General features: G+C 40.5%; 1 protein-coding gene across 2 annotated transcripts in view; it reads right to left on the bottom strand.

Annotated features, from left to right (window-relative positions):
- OSBPL10 (oxysterol binding protein like 10) overlaps nucleotides 1-17,633 on the bottom strand; it is a 114,166-nt gene extending 96,533 nt beyond the window's left edge. Inside the window, exon 1 of one of the 2 annotated variants that reach the window (XM_085051174.1) lies at nucleotides 16,939-17,633. In XM_085051174.1, the coding sequence (XP_084907300.1) occupies nucleotides 16,939-17,618 (680 nt within the window). In that variant the 5' untranslated portion in view covers nucleotides 17,619-17,633. The remainder of the gene's footprint in view (nucleotides 1-16,938) is intronic. The other variant, XM_085051175.1, reaches the window with a different exon arrangement.
- Between the last annotated feature and the right edge of the window lie 2,192 nt (nucleotides 17,634-19,825).

The raw sequence follows: 19,825 nt of genomic DNA on the forward strand, positions 1-19,825 counted from the left end.
AAATAAAACATCTTTTATAGTCTGCTTCTAGTTCAACTTCAGATTTTTATAGATTCTCTCAGGTCAGGTTTGTGCTCTCCTCTTTCAGGCAAAGGTAAAATACAACATTAAATATAGCAAAACAGCAGGCTTTTTTCCACATGATAGGAAGTAAACATCAAGTTGTGCGATATCTACTAAACTTGAAATTTAATGGTTCTAGCAACAGCTGGAACCCCAAATCTTAATTTTAGTGCCTGAACATTTAGGCTATATTACAAACTCCATGAACCTCCACAGTCATAAAAATAAATACTACAGGGAGATTTGGAAGAAGGAAAGTTGTTACAGCTTAACCATTTCCTCGACTAGCAGATATAAACAGTATGTTTTCCTTCAGTTACCAAAAGTCTACAGCTTTAAAAAACAGAAGTAAGCAAAATTACTCAACCACGCTAAGTTCTCCTCAGTAATGACTTAGAATTTATTTCAATGTCTTTCCTGCAAGTGTAGTTTAAAGAGGTCTTATATCCAGCTTTTTCCCTAGTCCCTAATTATGATTTTAAAAATCAGTGGTGTGTTAAGTACTTCTCTACTTCTTCACTCATTGGTAGTCTTTTTTTAGTTTATTCTCAAATGTTATCAACTGTTTGCAGAAGTCTTAAAAGATGCTGCTCCTTAGCTGATAGTGTCTCTTACCTGACACCACAAATAGACAACATATAATTCCATTATTTCCCTTCCTCCCTTCCCCAACAAAATAACTCCTCCTGCTTATTGTATCTGAGACACCCAAATTATTATCAGAAATGCTCAAGCAAAAAAACAGGGGGCAGGGAAAAGTCCAAAAAGAAATGTTCCAACTGAAAATGTGAACTACATTTTTTTTAGAAAATGTGAACTACTACTTTTTTTTAACAGCCATTTCAAAAAATTTACTATTTCTCAAAACAAAGCACTGTAAAGAAGTGTTACTCATTCACTTTATGGAGCACAAACTGTTAGGCTTGTTTCCTAACAGAGATTTGAAATTTGAAGGTCACTCCTACTCCGCAGTGCTCTTTGGTATGCTACTTCCTGCCTTTACCACACTCCCCAATACTCACACCGGTCCTGCACTGCAACATTTGACAAGGTACCCTTCTCTGCTTTTCATTCCATTTTGAGCACTGACAAGCAGGCAGCATGGTAAAAGAACAGCAAAAAAAAAAAAAAAAACCAACCAAAAAACAAACCAAAATTAGTAGGAAAAAACTTCTTAATAACAGACTAAAACACCAGCAATAATTTTAGGCACACTTGTAGGCTCCTCTAAGAGTAAAGCCCATGCTTGCTGTTAGAACTGCAGAGTAGCCAGCTTGCCTACTATGCAGTCTCTGAAAGAAAGAGCAGGTAACAATGCACGAAAAGGATTTCAGGAAGAATTTCAATAGCAGGGATTTCAAGAAACAGAATTTTTTTCCTGTGAAGGGAAGGACAAAACATGGTTTCATTTTTTCCTTCCACAGTATAAACATGACACCATTTAAGTGAAGCTTTGAACCCTCTGTTGGCAAATGTGTACAGGAAGAAGGTGGGAGGGGAGTGGAATAAACCAACTCACAAGTGTAAAATATTTTTTTAAACAGAAGAGACCCATTCAAGAGTCCAAGTACCTAACAGAAGACAATACCACCAACAAACCAAAAATGTAAGCACAGAACAAATGGAGGTAATAAATAAATTAATTACCAGAGCAGAAATAATTTTCACATTTCCAGAACCAAGTTAATTTCATAATTCTATTATTATTCTGTTAAAAGGCAGGCCATTCAGCATTCTAATAATTAAATACAGTTCAGGGAATTATTTATTGAAAGTTAAAAGTCAACATAAGTACTCAGAGTAAGTATTTTCAGTCTGTCAGACATCTGTTCCTGAGGTCTTGATACCATCTCAAGTAAAAAATATCTGTGAGAAACTGCACTATATTTTTGCCTATACCAACTGCTTTCTCTATTACTAGTGACAGTTTCACTAAGCTTTCCAGCTCCCTCAGTTGAGACACCTATTCCCACCTCTTGTGCTCAATCTGTTCAAGTGCCACTTTTGAAAAATCAATTTTTAAGCTCAAGGGGAATAAAACCTGCAAAAAGCATCATGTCATTAGCCTCCTCTCTGGATCCTGAGGTCACAGCTCATCTACCTCTAAATTTTAGCACTCATAATATTTTCATATCTGATCTCCTTACTTTCAAATGTTTTCTTCTCTTTAGTCCATCTCTTATAGCACTACCCCCTCCTACACTTGCTGTCACGGTATCAAAAGCAAGATCAAATAAGCAGGAAAGAGAGAGATCTTTAGAACATGGAAATGAGGACAGGCAGACTGGTATTATTTATCCGATCCTAAAGAAAAGCTTAATATTCCACTGCCAACCTGTTTGTTCAGCTCAAGGAGCAAGACTACAGCTGGCAGCTGCTCAGCTCTTCTCAAGGCTTTAATTCTTCCATTTAAAAACTAGCATGAAGAAAATATAAGAACCTAAGGGATGATCAGTTGTAAGCTCCTCCAGTCTGCTTAGAAGGTCCAGCTATTTTCTGCAGCTCATCCCCCAACTAGGGGATTCCCATTAGAAACCCCGTGCCCAAGGAGCAGCCACTTAAGCCTCCCACCAGTTTTCAAAGTCATATGACCCCTCTGAAAAGGTCAAAGCACAGGGAGACACTTCCAATACTTTTTCCCACACTGACAGTAGTACAGTGTGCTACAGGAAGCCCTAAGCTAGATTTGAATAATCTGCCAGCCTTCTGGTTCACAGCACAGTGAAACTACAGTATCTGTCACAGGATTTCTTTGGGCCAACAGCATTTAAACCACTGAATGAAGTAAGCTGTGTCATGCCTGCAACCTATCCTTTGGGCCCAGGGGCTGAATCAGCTCAGTACAGCTCAAAAACTCTCACCAGTGAGCTCACAGGCACAGATGAACCCCAGGCCATGGAGTGCTGAGCACACCAAAGCAAAGCCAGCACAACCCACCACAGCAAAATGCTCCAGAGTGTCACACAACACAGGCATCACCTGCCTACACTCCGTAAGTAGCACAGGGCATGCAAGGACATAAAGGCTAGAAAAGCACTGGATTACCAGAAAGCTGCAGAATCAAACTAGCAGTTTGAACCCCTGACCCCCTGGCAAGGACAGAGCAGCTGAACATGACTGTCACAACCCACAGGTTATCAATCACTCACTGCAACCCATTCTCACATCTGAGAGCTCTGCTTTAAGACACTGCCTGTTCTCACAGCTTCTTATGACTTATCAAGTCTAAATTACTATCTTAATTAGAAAAGAAAGATAAGAGTACCAGTGCTTTTCCCATCATAATTACATCTTCACTAGGGTTTTTACTATCAAAATATAACAACTGTGGGGAAAACTAGCAGTCCTGTTAGCAAGTTATTTAATGACAGAAGAAAACCAAGGAATTAGAAGCTTCTGGTATTCCAGTCTCTGGCTGTGTTTTTCTCATCCAGAAGCAAAGAGACCCAGCTAGACAGAACTATTCCCAGATTAGGTGCCCCATCTTTTATTTCTGGGGAAAATTATCAACTTTCCCCTAACCAGTGCAATTTGGGATTTGGCAGGAAAAGAGGTAATTCTGAAAAAAGCCTCAAAAGCACATTTAGATTAAAGTGCCCTCCCAGAGAGAAATAGAGAAAGAAAAGAAGGAATAGAAAAGAAAAATAAGAACCACATATTTTACCAGCAGTCTCCAGATCCCTTGCACTATCTCCCTGATGATGACTTTACTTGGCACACTAAACAGCATTCCTTACTGGGTGTGGAACAATTGCAGACCTACTGTATGATGCCTGGTAAGCATTAAATGCATACCTAAACTTAACTGGACAGGACTTGCATCAGCATCAATTATAACTGTAGTTTTTACAAACAGAATATGGAATTACAGAAATGCCTTAGGTTGTTAAAAAAAGCTTGAGAAAACAAAAGAGAACAGAGGTACTGGCAACAGAAACAAGGGTGGACAGGGAAGTACAACATGATTACAGAGCTAATTTAAAATAAATTAATTGAATTTTACATAGTGCTCTTCTACAAAAGGAAGTAACTGTATTAATAAAGATTGCCATACTAGGTAAGATTTTTTTTTCTCAGTACATGTTATGTTAAGAACTGGTATGCATTTCATTTATGTTTTTAAAATGGCAGAAAAAGTTTCAAATATATTGAAGACTACTCCTCTTTTATTTTTAGATCCACTACATTTCAAGTTGACATCTTTTCAATATTCAGAAGCTACTTTGTTGAAGCCAACTTTTTAAGAACAAGAACCTGTCAAAGAAAGATACTGACCGTACTGTATTACAATAATCCAATGCAATGAGGTTCAAAGCATAACCACATCCCATCGATGGATATTATTGCATAAATATTCAATTAGATGCCTTGAGTCAGCAGAGTTTTACTGAGGTTGTATCACAGTTCACCAACTTCTTTGCCAGACCTTCAGAGTTCATCCTTGTTTCGCAATGCCCTGTCCTCAGCAAGAATCACTGCCAGGAGATAGAAATTCTTCAGTGTTACTTTCTGGTCTGCAGCTAAAAACATCAATGAATAAAAGACCTCAAGAAATAATAACCTTCCTGTAAACTAAAAAATTATTGTTTCGATTTGAAAACCATCTTGTAATCAATGAGAGTCATTTGCAGACCTCACTGTTACACCTAGAAAAGAAAAACAATATATATATTTAATCTAGCAATCATTTAATGAAGAAAAATGTGGTCAGTTAGAGATCCGGCACCTCTTACTCTAACCTCAGGAATGTTAAGCATCACATCTGATGCTTCAAATTTTGTGAAGCATCTGTGGTGCTTTCAGATGAAAAATAAAACTTTTTTTTTTAAAAAAAAAAAACTTTGGGCTTTAAGAAGACACTACCACCATGAAATACGGTGTTAGAAGTTTAAACCATAGAACAGTTGTGCTACAACCCAGTTTTAATAAATATTTTGTTTTTACTGAGTAAGGTGTTGCAATACTGACAAGGATGCAAGCTCATGAGTGCAAGCTTTTTTTTCCCATCTACCATTTCAAACAACACAGAAAGTGAAATAGTTTGAAACACATTTTATCTAAAGTGTGTTATCTTCGTCAGTCTAGGTCATCAGTGTTATTATGCCTATAGAAAGCTTCTATATTCAAGAATCTGGCTTTCTGATACCTGCCTCACATTCATTTAGCTGTTTTTGGCTTGTGGACATAGCTACATTACTCATGTAATTTATGTGGAAGAAACTCATAATAATAATCTGATTACTACCTGTGAAAGAAAAACAAAAACTTTAAAGGTCATTTTCATGAGAAAAAGATGTATACATGATGCCAGGAGACACCAGTCTTCAAACCAATTCTTCAAACCAATTCTTCACTCCTCCATTCCACTCTGTACTTCTTATATAATTAATTGAAGGTATGTTCTCTATACCTGTTCCAGATACAAAGTATTATGATATATTCTAAGTGAGTACACGAACTGCCTGATACTTTCTAGCAGGCAAATGCTTTCTAAACAAATCTACTTCAACAGTAATTTTTGTGCAAGTTTATGGAATAAAACATCTGGTTTTAAATTTGTTCTGTGCTTTTACAGTAGTGTTTATAGCAGCTGTTATTTTCACTTTCAAAATGCAGGTAATTTATCATCTAGGTTCTAAAACTTGAACCACATTAATGCTGGCATTTCTCCCAACTGTAAGTTTAATTTGAAATATTATTTTACTGGCAAAACCAGTTGATCAAGAAATATTAATTTCACTGTCACATACAAGGAGCTGAGAACTCACCTATGTTATACCAATGCCATTCTTGTGAACTGCATATAGTTTTTATATATAGGGAGAGACACATACAGAAGAGAAAAAATAGAAGCAAAAGGCAAGTTAAGGTCTTCAGGAATTTCTGAAGTTCTCAGTTTTATGTCTTCCCTTCTGCTTGTTCTTCCTAGCATTTGAAATTTTTCTTTTTATCCACAATCTAAAAAGTTTCTGGTTGGGAAGAACAAACATACCCAATGCAGTATTTTTTCTTACACATAACATGGAAGAAAATATGATACACAAAGTAAGAATCTTGCTAACAAAATCAGCTTGCTGGTTTCTTTCCAGCTCTTCTGCACCCAGAAGAGGCAGAAAACTTTGCAGAAGGTTTCTACCTTCTGCAGAAGAACGTAGAAACCAGATCTTTGCAGAAACCAGACATTTCTTACATCATCTCAGGACAGCTGGAACTTTTCAGCTTTCTGTGCCAATACTTTACAATCCAATAGTGTTTCCCCTGCCTCTACTCTACATAGAAGTTTCTATGTTTGGTTCTTATCCTGACAGCTGATAAACAGCCATCTTCACCAAGTATCTTGTCGACACTGTCTCTTAGAAACATATGCATAGAATCCACAGAATCCATGAGAGGGTGGTTTCATCAATATGTTGTGAGATATGCAGAGCATTAGCCTTGATCTTTCTGAAGAAAGAGTATTTATATTTGTGAGCAACCATTACTTATGAAGACCTTTACACATTCAGTTGCTGCTTTGTGTGTATATACATATTTCTAGAAATACTGTTCTACAAAAATCCAGATCTTCACTGTTCTAATCAAATACCAAGAACCAATACTTATAATCTTTAACAAGAAAACAAGTTTCAATTTCATCATCACAGATGCTTGAGGTTTGGCAGGTTAATATATATCCAGGTGGACACTGTCAGTAACTTCCTCTAGTTCCTATTCACATCAGTCCTCTACTTGCCTGAAGTAAGCTCTGCTACAGAAAGTAGCAAAGGGAAGAAAGCAAAACCAGAAAAATCCTCACTATGCCTTCTGCAACTTAAAAAAATACGACTTTCCTCACTACTTCTTCTGTGCCATACTCAATGGCAGTATTAAAATTTATAAATAAGAGCAAATTCCCTCACTTGGGTTTCCAAGACATCATTCTGAATTCCTGCTATACAACTTCCAGACTTTCTTTAAAGGAAGTAAAGGTCTAGCCTTGTGCTGTCTTCAGTTGAGCATCTACTTCTGTCTCTCCATTTTCTTCCCTTTCACAGAATCATAGAATGGTTTGGGTTGGAAGGGACCTTAAAGATCATCCAGTTCCAACCCCCCTGCCATGGCAGCGGGACACCTTTCCCTACACCAGGCTGTTCAAAGCCCCACCCAACCTGGCCTTTAACACTTCCTGGGATGAGGCATCCACAGCTTCTCTGGGCAACCTATGCCAGTGCCTCATCACTCTCATAGTAAAGCATTTCTTCCCAACATCTAAGCTAAACCTATTCTCTTTCAGTGTGAAACTATCTCCTCTTTTCCTGTCACTGCATGTGCTTTACCTCTATCAGTCCATCCTCCAGAGGCTTTCACTCCTTTTCTAAAACTCTTCAGCCATTCTAATCTTTTCTTTCCTCCCTTGTTCTATTGCCAAAATACCCTTTCCTTGTACTTGCATGATAAAAATAGGATGAAGTTTGATACATGAACACAATGATCACAAAACAAAGCAGGTAAGATAAAACAGGGAAAAAGCAGAGAGCCGAAGAAAGGAGAGACAAAACCCACACTACACCTTATTGTGTGGAAGGCAAACCTTTCAGCTAAAAAACAACCAAAATAAAAACCCCAAAAATCAAAACAAACAAACAAACAAACAGAAACACCAAATGCTTGATCCTTGCAGTAGCAATAACCCACACTCCTCCACTGTTCTGGTTTGGGCTGAGATAGGAGTTAATTTGTCTACACTTTGTTATCTTCTTCATTATTAAGTTCATTATTTTTCTCCTATCAGCGTGATAAAAGCACTACAGTGAAACTTGACACAATTCCAAATAATGGCAGCAGACAAGAAATTGGCCATTTCCTTCCTTTTTCCCTCCTCATTTTTTTTCATTTCATAAATTCAAGCAGAATGCCTGGTCTTGCCTGCATTTGCTTTAACAAGTCTCCTCTTACTGGGAAGTTTTTCTCCCCAGCCCAAAGCTGAAAAAACACACACACCCCTCTCCTGCTGAGGTTAAATACACTATTCTGCAGTGCGCTGATTTTCTCACTCTGTGTGTGTCCTACCTCAAATGAAAGATGTACCAACCAACATAGCTGTAAAGCCAAGGGTGGGTCACAATTCTGTATATAAGGTAAACACTGAAGCTTTATCAACACACAGCCCCAACTTACATTTATGTACTCCTAAATTTAAAATATAGGGTTGAATGACCTTGACAAGTTGTCTGATCAGTATTCTTAACTGTGCTCCAAGTCCTTTCTCAAGAGCAAATCAAATAAACATCAACTTATTTTGTAAAAAATCCTGTGAACCTGATCAAAGGCACACTACACAAGGCACACCTCAACAATGGAACAGATAACCCCTGAAAGGCTGTGCAGTTGAAAAAAGCCATTTCCTAGGTCACTGAGAAATAATGTACTTGATACATGCATTTGTAGTAGTAACTTACTCAAAACCAAAATAAAAATAGTAATTTAGGGATTTCAACTTAGAACCATCCAAATGATAGCCTAAGATCTTTTCAGTCATGTACCTCTTAAGGCACCTGCAAACACTGATATCCAACAGCAACCACATTTAGCCTGCAGAAGGGTCCTGAACAAGCAGCAAGTGTACAGCAATTAGTACTACACATCAGCATATCCATGTCTTTTATTTTGAAGACTCATACTCCAAATTTCAAACTGTCATTTTAACAAAAAGATACCATCAACAAAATTGTTAGGTTAAAACAAGCATATAATGAATGACAAAAAAAAGAGAATAAGGTTCATCAATACTTGGTGCTCCTTTTCATCAAAAACAACAGGCAAACACCCAGAAAACTACACATTTTTAAATGCACTGAAAAACAGTTAAAAGCTGGAGGTAGCCTCAAAATATAACTAAATGAGGTTATTTGAGTGAATGTATTTTGAATAGGGTTTTTTGGCAATCAGTACTTGACTTTGGAGTGCTTAGCAATGACCTACATGGGAGGAAAAATTTCCATAAGGATTGCTGATGATATGAAAATAGGCTATCATCAGCCAACATCATGCTTTCCAATACTGTCAAAATAAAATTATATTCTAGTGACAAAAAATTCATAATTACAAGATAGAGGATTCACCTGGAAAAGAACTGACTCATAACAATTCAGGGTAAGGAAAGCCTACTGATTATTTTGGTCAAATAGTTCTTCCTACTAATAATAACTTTCTTCAACCATATTTTCAAATTACTGTCTTTCTAAACAAATAATTAACTGCTATTTCTATCCTCTCAAAAAACAGGGCCTGCACGCACCATGAGAAAGCCCATGAAAGATCACTGGGGATATGCAAAAACATGCTAACTGTGGAGAGAGCAGCCTGCAGGCTGACAGCTACCACAGCAATCCTTTCAAACACCTTCCCAGACAAAAAAGGGTAGTGAAGTGCTACCCTTCATTTTGACACTTCTGGCACTCCCTTGGGTAGTACTATACCATATGTTCTGGATCAAGAAGTATACTGGATACCAGCAGAAAATGGCATAACAAGCACCAAGAAGTTGCAGCTTAAGTAAATAGGAAATAACAAGAGTGTGGGTATGGAGATATCTGTCTGGAGAACCCAAGCAGCACCAGGTACATGAGCTCTCACTGTTGTCTGTAATCAGACTAACAAACTTACGAGGCAAAACAACCAAATTTTTTAAAAATAACCAACGGAGTCCTGAAAAGCTAATGGTCTTCAAAGATTTTAAGCAGGAAACAAATATTGACTTAGAGCAAACAGAATGCATTATCCTTGTATTTGATCCCAAGTGAATCTACAACTGAAAGTGTACACAGTTCTGTTGTCCCATCGTAAACAAAAACTCTGAAACACCAAATAACCATGAAGACTATAAAAAATTATTAAAGTTACTGGGAGAGCTGACTTGCAACAAGAAAACTCCATTGGCCTAGATACTCCTAATACAGACAAAAGATAACCACTTAGCCTTCCCAAAAAGAATGAACACAGAGCTCAAATGTGATAAGAGGTATCTTTAGCCCAGCATAATGAGATTCAGTAGAGTCAATGGCTGATACCCACTAAGCACAACAGGCAGTTTTTTAAGTAGTGATTAACTCTGGGCAAATTGTTCCCATGGCTATGGTGAAGAATCCTCTATCACCAGAAGATAAATTCTCAGATCAATATCCAAAGAGAAACACAAGTCTAGACAGAACAGAAACCATGGCAAATATCACGGCTTGTGCTATAGAACTGAGTAGTTAAAAATCGCTGTCCTTCAGCTTTAAATTACCTACTAATTAAATGCCATCCAGGAAAGTGAAGTGCAGTAGCATTTAGACAGCATTTACTGCAACATTTTTATATGCAACAGTTAAATACTAAGCAAACTTTGTCTCTCTGGATTTCGTTCCTACAAGTAATCAAACATCACAGGAAGATATTCACAAGAGCCTCCAAGATCTAAAGCACAATGCCAAGATACTTGAAAATAAAGTTGCATTAGTTTATTATATGGAAACAAACTCTACATTTTTCAATGAACCAAATTCACTACTTTTTGTTACATCATTCATTATACTACATATTTCACAAATATAATTTTACCTTAAAAAACCATAGTTATGGCAAATTTTAGCAACCTTTTCACTTAGAAGGTTCAGCCTTTCAAATATATCAGAGAGAACAAAGTAAGAGTATTAGGAGAAGCTAAAGCTCAAATAGATCTTTATTGAACAATTGCTTTTAAGTATAAAATGACTGGGGGAAACTTCTGAATACTTATATATTCATAAAATTACTCCAGGCACATTACTTAGTTTAACAACCTACTGTCACTTCTCCTACATGAATAAAAATCCATATTCATAAACTGGCGGGGCTTTTTAAATGAGCCAGCAAGTGCATGTGTGCTCCCTCTAACCACATTTATCATTGCCTTGCTAAGCACAGAAATCACCATCCAAAAAGCTGAAAGCAAAATGAGCCAGTAATAACAAAACCCAGATAAGGGCAAGTTTCAGTGCTAGTGCCAACTGCCACTTCTTCACACTGCCTGAGAGCTAAGTGTGACATCTGGGTGAAAAGAAGACCACACTCTATTTCGACTGTCACTTCATTCCCTCTGGTACAAGACTGCTGCTCAGCTCTGAAGAGCACTTGCAAATCCCAGATATACTGCCTGAATGAAAATGCCTGAGTCTCATCTGTTTCAAACAGATTTTTCCTGCATTATCATCAAGCATCTTCTGCATTAGGTTATTATCCATTATATGAATTTATCTTCTGCATAGGCACAAGCAGCCCTGACACCATGTGACACAAGCAGCTGAGGAACGAAGAGCTTGGGTTACCTGCCTGGGGACAAGAGAGATGTCCATGGCAGCTCTCCAACCAGAATCCACACACCCACAGTGCAAACCAACTCCTTAACCGCAAGACCATCCTTTTCAATGTTAGCCTGAGGCTCGAAGTTGTCTTCTTCCAAATACTCCCAGCAAGTATTACTGAAGGGCAGAGAATGATAGATTTCTCAGCCTCTCTCTAACCTTGTTAAAATTCTTACTCTGACTTGGCTGTTTGAAACACCTTCTCCATTATCCCAACAAAGCTCATTTAGAGGCAATAGCTAAAGTTATTCAAACTAATAAACCACTAACTAAACAAAGAGAAAATACACCTTAATTTAAATTTTCCTACAGAGAAACTAGGGACATACATTTTAAAATATTGATTTCTTTCTTTTTATTTCCATTTGTTTTTTAAGTGGGCATTAATGATACTTAAGGGAGAAAAGTTTCAACAGCAAAAAGTGAAGGAAGGAAAGGAAGAAAAAAAGAAAGCTTACATTTCAATGTGGTTATTTTTGCTACACAGACTTTAGGATTAAGAAAACAGATTAGTGCCTTAATCCAAAACAGAATTTACTAATAAACTGACTTTTTGGCATTTTAAATTCCAATTTTATTTAAGACTAATGACAGACATGTTGATTTTAATAATGTAAAATATGCAGCTACTGAGTATTTAGCACAGGAAACACCATTTGCTCCACAGAATTAAAATAAGTTGGGTTTAAGTAGATTTCTTCCTTTTCACATTTGCCTCCTACTACAAAGAGAGCCTACAAGTGAAGGGACAACACAGTTTCCAGTAAAATCTATTTTGCATGTAAAATCAACACAATGTTAGCACAGTATTATGAAAACACCGTGAAAATTTAAGGCTTCCACAATTCCTAACAAATTATAAGCAAGGTTCCAAAATTCAAGAAGGAGATTTCCAACAACAGAAGAAACAGAATATATTGTATCTCCAGTTTCTAAAAAGGGAGTCTCCCCATTCACAGACTCTGCAAATAAATCCTGCAGGTTATTACAATACTACACAAAACCCGGGATAGATATGCCACGGAATCCCACTAAGATGAAAAGATATGCAGTGGAGGGGCTGGTGTTAATCTAATTCCAGTGAGAACACAAAAAATTCCCATTTCAGCGAACTTTGCAAACATCAAGTGCATGGCTATTTTCTCCTCATATACTGTCTACTGCTAGAATCCTGACAGTGGAGTTTATCCTTATATTAAACAAACACAGCTAATTTCTCTAGAACAGACTTCCCTCTCAGCAGCTATATAGGCATAACTATGCAACCATAGTCATATAGTTTGTTCAGTAAATACCTACTAAATTTTTATACTGGAAGATGCCCCAATTCATTGCTCGAGCAACTTGGCTAGCATCATTGAAGAACTGGCAAACATTAGAGGTGTTAACTCCCCCAAAATTCCACAAGCAGATGTGTCAAACACAAAATTCTGTATCAGCTAATCCATCTTCCACAGAAAGAGGGAGAGGGAGGTTATTACTGTGTTTGAAGATACCTTTGTCAATTCTTCTAAGAGGTCACAATCTCTTTCTCCAGAATATATACATAAATTTTTAAAAATAGTAATAAAGTTACACAGAGATTTTTGTACTACAGCACAATACAGTTTTGACATATCTTCTCAACATACTTAGAAAACCCTCCCATACCAGCTAGAGTCAGAGCAGCAAAAGCTGTGGGAGCCACTGAAATCAGCCACTAAAGTAGCACTAAAATCTGATGCCTCTTCTGGCAGTATCCTTTCTGCTGCTTGGGACACTGGGAACAAGCAAGGGTCTTTCTGTTGTGGCTGCAGATTGCAACTGTTCTGTGCAACTACACAAGAAAAGAGATTACACCACAGCATTGGAGAGCCCAGTAAGGATCCTGAGTACAAAAAATCCGCAGACTGCCCCGAAGTACACTTTTTAATGACCTACAGGGAATGTGGCTAATCCCCAAAAGAAGTCTGGTGGTGCCCAAGCACAAGAAGGCAGGCATGATTCATGCAGGCTGGTAACACAATACATTTCCCAACTGAGAGAGGAAACAGGAATAGGCCACAATAATACCTTAGAAAACACCTGGGTTACAGAACAACTAACATAGAGCAGTTCAGCTCAGAAAAGCAACAACATCCATCAGCTAGGGCTCCATTTATTGTTGTTACAAATCTAAATTTAAGACCTGGCTCAAATGCAGATGATCCAGGACTTTATACCTGCTTGCAGAACAAAATCCTACATATGTATGTACTTAGGGGAAAAGTGGAGAGGGGACACAGACACTGTGCAGTGAATTTCCCACTACCTTGGGCAAATGGGGGTTTTAAGATTTTTTACAACATTTTGCCAATCTACTCTAAGGACAGGACAGTAACATTACAGGCAATAAGCATTTCAATAATTTCAAATTAATTAACAAGAAATAATTCTTGCATGACAAGAGATGACACTACAGAGACATATTTTTCCATCAAATCCACATAACTCTTGCTTAAAATACAAGCTCTACCCTCCCATACACATGTAACAAGTAAATCCCAATAGAAATTATTTGTAACAGTACTTCACTTGAGAACACAATTACTTGTAATTTCATATGAAAGACAACCAGATGCCCTGATGTCTCAGACTGGACAAAAGAGCTCTTATGTCAGTCTGTTTCAGATTAAACTCTGCTCTCCATATCCATACCTGAATAAATCCACAGAAAGTTACAGATTTAAGTGGAGATGCTCCAAATGCCCAGGCCCCTTGACACTTTTATCACACAACAAACTGCCTCAAAACAACCAAACAAAAACCAGCAGTTTCCTTCTGGCTGTCACAAAGATGAGGAATCACCTCACCCATTTCCAGATCAGGTTGTTCCTAATCTGCTAGAGCAGAACAAATAGATTTATTTAGTAACAAACAACAAACCCTCAGAAATTCTCAAAGTAAGAAGTAATGCAGCTATACAGATTGACTGATTTTGAGGCCTTCAATTACTTCAGTTAATGCTTATAAATGAAGTGTTATGTTTCAGTAATCATATTCAGTTGCCTCATCCTAAATCAGACTATCTTGCATATATATGCCTTTTAAAGGAACATTTATTCAGAAGTGACATTACTTTATTATCATTCAAATTACAGTAATTGCTTCAGACTTGTAAAGGCTACTCTGCACACTAAGTGTTGGATAACCTAAGAAAGCCTTTCAACTTCAATACCACACGACACGAGCTAACATTAAATACATTTAAATTATTTAGGCTAATGGATAAGGAGCTTTAAAGAAGAACATTCCAAATCCATGATAAGTGAACTCTGTCAGTTTTTGCTTTATTTTTCCATTTTATTTATATTCATGCCATCTGGTTGTATTGATCATGCAGTTAAACAATCTTGTGTTTTTTCAAATGAAGTAAATTCAAAACTAATTTGTCTGTTAACACACACACTGCAGGTGCCAGCTATGAAGTCACTTACCGACTGCTACAGAATGAGCTCCAATTCACAGTAAACACATTCTGTAACAAATATCCATAGGGCCAAATGAACAACAATGCTCAAGCCCATGGATCACTACTCATTTATTGAACATTATATAATAAGACCAACTTCCACGAGCCTCAAGTTTCAACCGATCTGTTCAGAACTTGTATCAGATTTCACATCCCAAACCACAGCTACACACATCAAGAGAATGGAGTAAGTGAGCAAACTAAAAAAGTTACTTATCCTAAAAGCTGTGTCATCATAAACCACTTGCCCAAGCAGCCACACGTACAGAAAAATAAAACTGGCAAGTGACAAAGCACAATAAAGCCGCATTAAATAAGACTACTAAAAGTAATGCAACATTAATTTCCAAGTGCTGTGGTAGAACAGTTTAAGTGATATCTGTCACTTTAACGTGATGTTTCCAGGTAAAATTTCTTTGACATGCACAGACTACACACACTATTTCCAGCTGTTAGCCTTATCAAAGATTTAATCTGTTTCCAACTGCAAAAAACGGGCAGCTTTAGACCCAAAGATTTATAAACAATTACCTCTATGTTGTAATTTCAGATTAAAATCACACACAGTAAAAGGAGCCACTGTCTCTACAAAAACAGACTGAGGTTTTTAGTCATGGATTTCAGTCCTATGTTTAAGGTATCGAAATGTATCTGTTTTTTAAACAAAATCACGGGAAGACTAAATAGACCAACAAATAGAAACAAGTCTAATGTGTATCTAGACCAGAATTGCAGTAACCAAATAACAGTAAGGGCCTTCTCTATTGTTTATGCTGAAGCAGTCAAGTTAAATGAGGATGAGAGTGTCTCCAGTGCCCACCAAACTTGTCCATTGTAATTCATAGCTGGTACACCTACACATGGCCTCCAGTGTATGGAATTAGACCAGCTCCTGAAATTCTTCAGGAAGTACTGCTACAGCAGTCCCAGCACTAATTTAGGCACACACACGAGTCAGCACCAGAGCATCACTGGCATTTATGCAACTCTGTCACATATAAACTCTTTCAATTTTCTGTCAGAACATCATAATCCTAGCCATTCCCTTGCTTTTATTGCTTGGAATCACCTAATATAAGCAACAGCAGGTTTTGGGGTTTTTTGTTTCTTTAAATGTCTGTGCAGAGCCTTATAACTAGTCCTGTACTTGCTTTCTCTACAGCATTTTCTTCTCTTTAAAACCACCACATATGCCTTATATTGAAGAGTTGAGTTTTGGACACACATCGTCATCCATCCGCTAAGAGGACGAAATTGTGTAACAAAAAGCCAAACACTAATATGAAATCTTCTCTCTTGCTTTCAACAGATCCCAATACAGCACTACTAACTCCAGAGCCTGACTCCAACTAGACCAAAACCAGACCTTCCTCGGGACTTCCACAGATGCACGTCAGCCTGTCCACACCCAACAAATTGCAGGACCTAGGCCTGTCACCATATCAGCATAAATTAGGACTTGTCAAACAGGTAGGACATAGCAACACAAGATATTTTACTGAACACACAGGTAACTGTTTCCGCTGTCCCACCCCATAGCGAAAAAAATAATAGTAATAATCACAAGCATGGCACTTCCCCCATTTATTTTGGGAGGCTCTCACTCAGTTTTTCATTCTTTAGTTATCCAAGCTAACTTCCCAGGAGATGGAGACTAACGTGACAGAAAAAGGAGCTTACAAACGGAACCCTGCCGGGCAGGGACAGCAGCATGTGCCACCTCAGCCCTGCCCTGCCCCCGCCACACCTGCGGGGCCGCGCTGGGGGACACCGCCGCGACCCGGCGCCGCGCCACCTCCCCGCCCGCCCTTATGCCAAACTCGGCTGGGGAAATAAACAAGTCAAACAAAAGGAAGGAGAGCGGGCGCGCAGGGGAACGGAGCACGGCCTCGGGAGGCGGCGGCCGGGGAGGGTTCGGGTCGGGTCGGGCGGCAGCGCCGGCTGCCCGGGCACCATCTTGGGGGCGGCCGGGGGCGAGGACGCGGCCCCGCAGCGCCGCCGGGGGCCGGCCCGGCGTTTTACCTGCTCTGCCAGCCCTGCAGGAGGTTGGTGTATTTGCTGAGAGTCCCTTCCAGCACCGGCTCCCGCCGCCTGCCGCCGCCGCCGGGCGCCTGCGCGCCCCCCGGGCTGGCCGCCGCCGAGCTGGGGCTGCTGCCACCGCCCCCGCCTCCATCCAGCCTGCCCGCGGCCGCCGCCCGGCCCGGGACCCCGCGGCTGGCGGAGGAGGACGAGGGGGACGAGCCCGCCGACGTGGGGCGGCTGCTGCTGCGGCTGCTGCTGTTGCTGCCGCCGCCTTCGCTCGCCGCCGCTTTCTCCATGGAGCCTCGCGGCGGAGGCTGCCCGCCCGCTCCGGCCGCGGCTGCCGCCCGTGCCCGGCAAAGCCCTGACTCACAGGCGGCGCGGAGAGGGGCGGCGCCCGGGGGAGAAGGGGCCGGGCCGCGCCGGGCGAGGGAACCGCCGCGCCGCCTCCTCCTCGCCAGGCGTTGCGGGGAGTTGGGCGGCGGTCGGTGCCCCGCGGCTCCGCGGGGTCCCGCCCGCCGCCCCCCCGGGCGCCCCGCCCGCCCGAGCCAGGGGCAGGGCGCTGCTGCTGCGGCGGCGGCGGTGGCGGCGGTGGCGGGGGCCGCGCAGGGGCGGGGGCCGCACACGCACACGCGGAGGCACAGGGCGAACGGGGAGAGGCACAGCACGCACACGGACTGCATGGTGCCCGCGGCCGGCACGCACACGCCGTGCGACACGGGGAGCGACCCCACGGGACACGGCGCCCGGGTGTGGGGCGGGCGTGCGGACCCACGCGTGTGGCGGGGCAGAGCGCGCACCGAGACCGCCTCCGGCCCCGGCGGCCGCACCGCGCCCCCCGTGACGCGCCCGCCACATGACACGCGCTCACCCGGGCGCGGCGGGATGGGCGCTGGGACACCGGCCGAGAGCGGGCTGCCGCGCCATAGAGCGTGTGGCCGGCGGTCGCACAAGCTGTGCCCCGTCACCGCCGAGCGTGACACCCAGGAGGTGACTGTCCGTGGTACAGTACGGCAGCAGCACAGCTGTGCCCGCACACATGGGGTGGGTGGTGTACCCAGCGCTCAGGAACACAATATTTGCTCAACCCACAGCAGGTAGTGTGTATCAACATACCACATCAGTCATGTAATTCATCCAGGCTTTGCAAAAAAATACCATTATAAGACCACATCTCGTGAAAGGAAAAGATGTAACGTCAAGATCGCCATGACAAGTTAAGCAGACCCTGTACAGCCAGCCCAGATCCACGAATCACTTCTATGGCCATCCTTGCTGCCTTAGACAAGTGCGTCTGTTGCGCTACAATGTGTATCTTCCCAGCATACCAGAGATGTAACTACTCTTCTTGTCATTTTATAATTGTAGACCTGAAGTGTGGAGACTTGGAGAGTCTTTGGAAAGTATAAACTGAGCTTAGCTCTTGTGCTTTAACCCTGTGGAAAGTTTTAACTAGAGATTTTTGAGTGTGCTGACTCTGTCCTGTGTTCTGCCTCTCAGAAGATACTCAAATTATCCAAATCCACACACAGTTAGATCTGTACATTCCCAGTATAAATCAGCACGGAGAGGAGGGATCCTAACTTAGATTCTCCCAGTTTTCTCTCTGGGAAATCCCACCATATGTGTTGTGGTTGGGTAGCTGAAATGTTGGGCAACCTGATCCTGAATTTTGGGTGGTTAAACTTCTCATGTTGTAGTTAAATACTAAGGCACTGCAGTCTGGTAACTTGAATTTTAATATATCATTGGTGGGACATATAATGCACAACTCTTGTGGTACAGACAAAGATTAAGAACTCAGTTATTTTTAAAAACAAAGTATTTTACAGTGACTATTTTTCCAAATCTGTTACTTGAGATGTTCGTGTAAAATTTCCCAATTATTGTTTACTATGGAAAGAAACTCCATTACCACAGCCTGAAAATCCTCATTCTTAGGCTCATCTCTACTTCTGATGACCACAGTTTTCTGAAAAAATTGGAATGAACAAAGGAATGCTCCTTCAGGAAGCTGAGATCCTGCTTGCTGGAGATAAGAATGAGACCTCTTAATTTGTCTTCATAATGTTACAGTGACAGGCCAAAACTGTGGAACAATATGCTTAAATGAAATGTGTCACCACATCAGCCACTGCAACATGTTTTCTGTATATCTTCTACATTATTGGTAACGAATGTAATATTTTCTGCCTTCCACAGAATTCAGTGGAAGATAATACTGACAGGAAAAGAAGCCACCTTACCTGAGAATAGAGAAGCCTGTCCATAACTTTCTGTACAATAAAACTCAAGTAACAATGGTGCACTCATCAGGAAGTTTCTGAAATAAAAGGCGTAACAGGCTGTAAGTATATTATGCCCCAGGAGAATTTTGCCAAATCATTAAACATGCTTCAGTGTTTCTAGAAGGACTTGCTGTGATGTGGTAACATAAGGAGTCCTCTTGTAGGTTATAAACTAGTCAATAGCTGGGAAATGAAACACAGGAATAAATCTCTTCTCAAATAGAGAGAAACCACTCTGAGTGGGGTTCTGTGTTGTTCAGTACCATCTTAAATCGGAATCCCTTCATTTGCTTGTAGTTAAACCTAAAATCAAACGCAAAAAAAATAGCAGAAGGATCTCACGGTAGTGACTAAATCACTGATAAAATGGCAACTGAGATTTGATCTTGCTAAAAACCAAAGTAAAGCACATGGGGAGAAACGAGCTTTTACTATGCCTGCATGATGATCTATAAATTAGCCTCTCAGGCAAGAGATCTTGGAGACATCTTACACAGGCCTCTGAAAACTCCATCTCAGTCTGCCTTCAAGAGTAATCAAACAAACAGCTGTGATAAGCTCATTAGGAAAAAGAGATGTAACAGCTTGCTGCTATATAAATC

Source organism: Lichenostomus cassidix, chromosome 2 (assembly GCF_008360975.1).
Source record: "Lichenostomus cassidix isolate B80296 chromosome 2, HeHo_3.0, whole genome shotgun sequence".
Taxonomy (NCBI): domain Eukaryota; kingdom Metazoa; phylum Chordata; class Aves; order Passeriformes; family Meliphagidae; genus Lichenostomus; species Lichenostomus cassidix.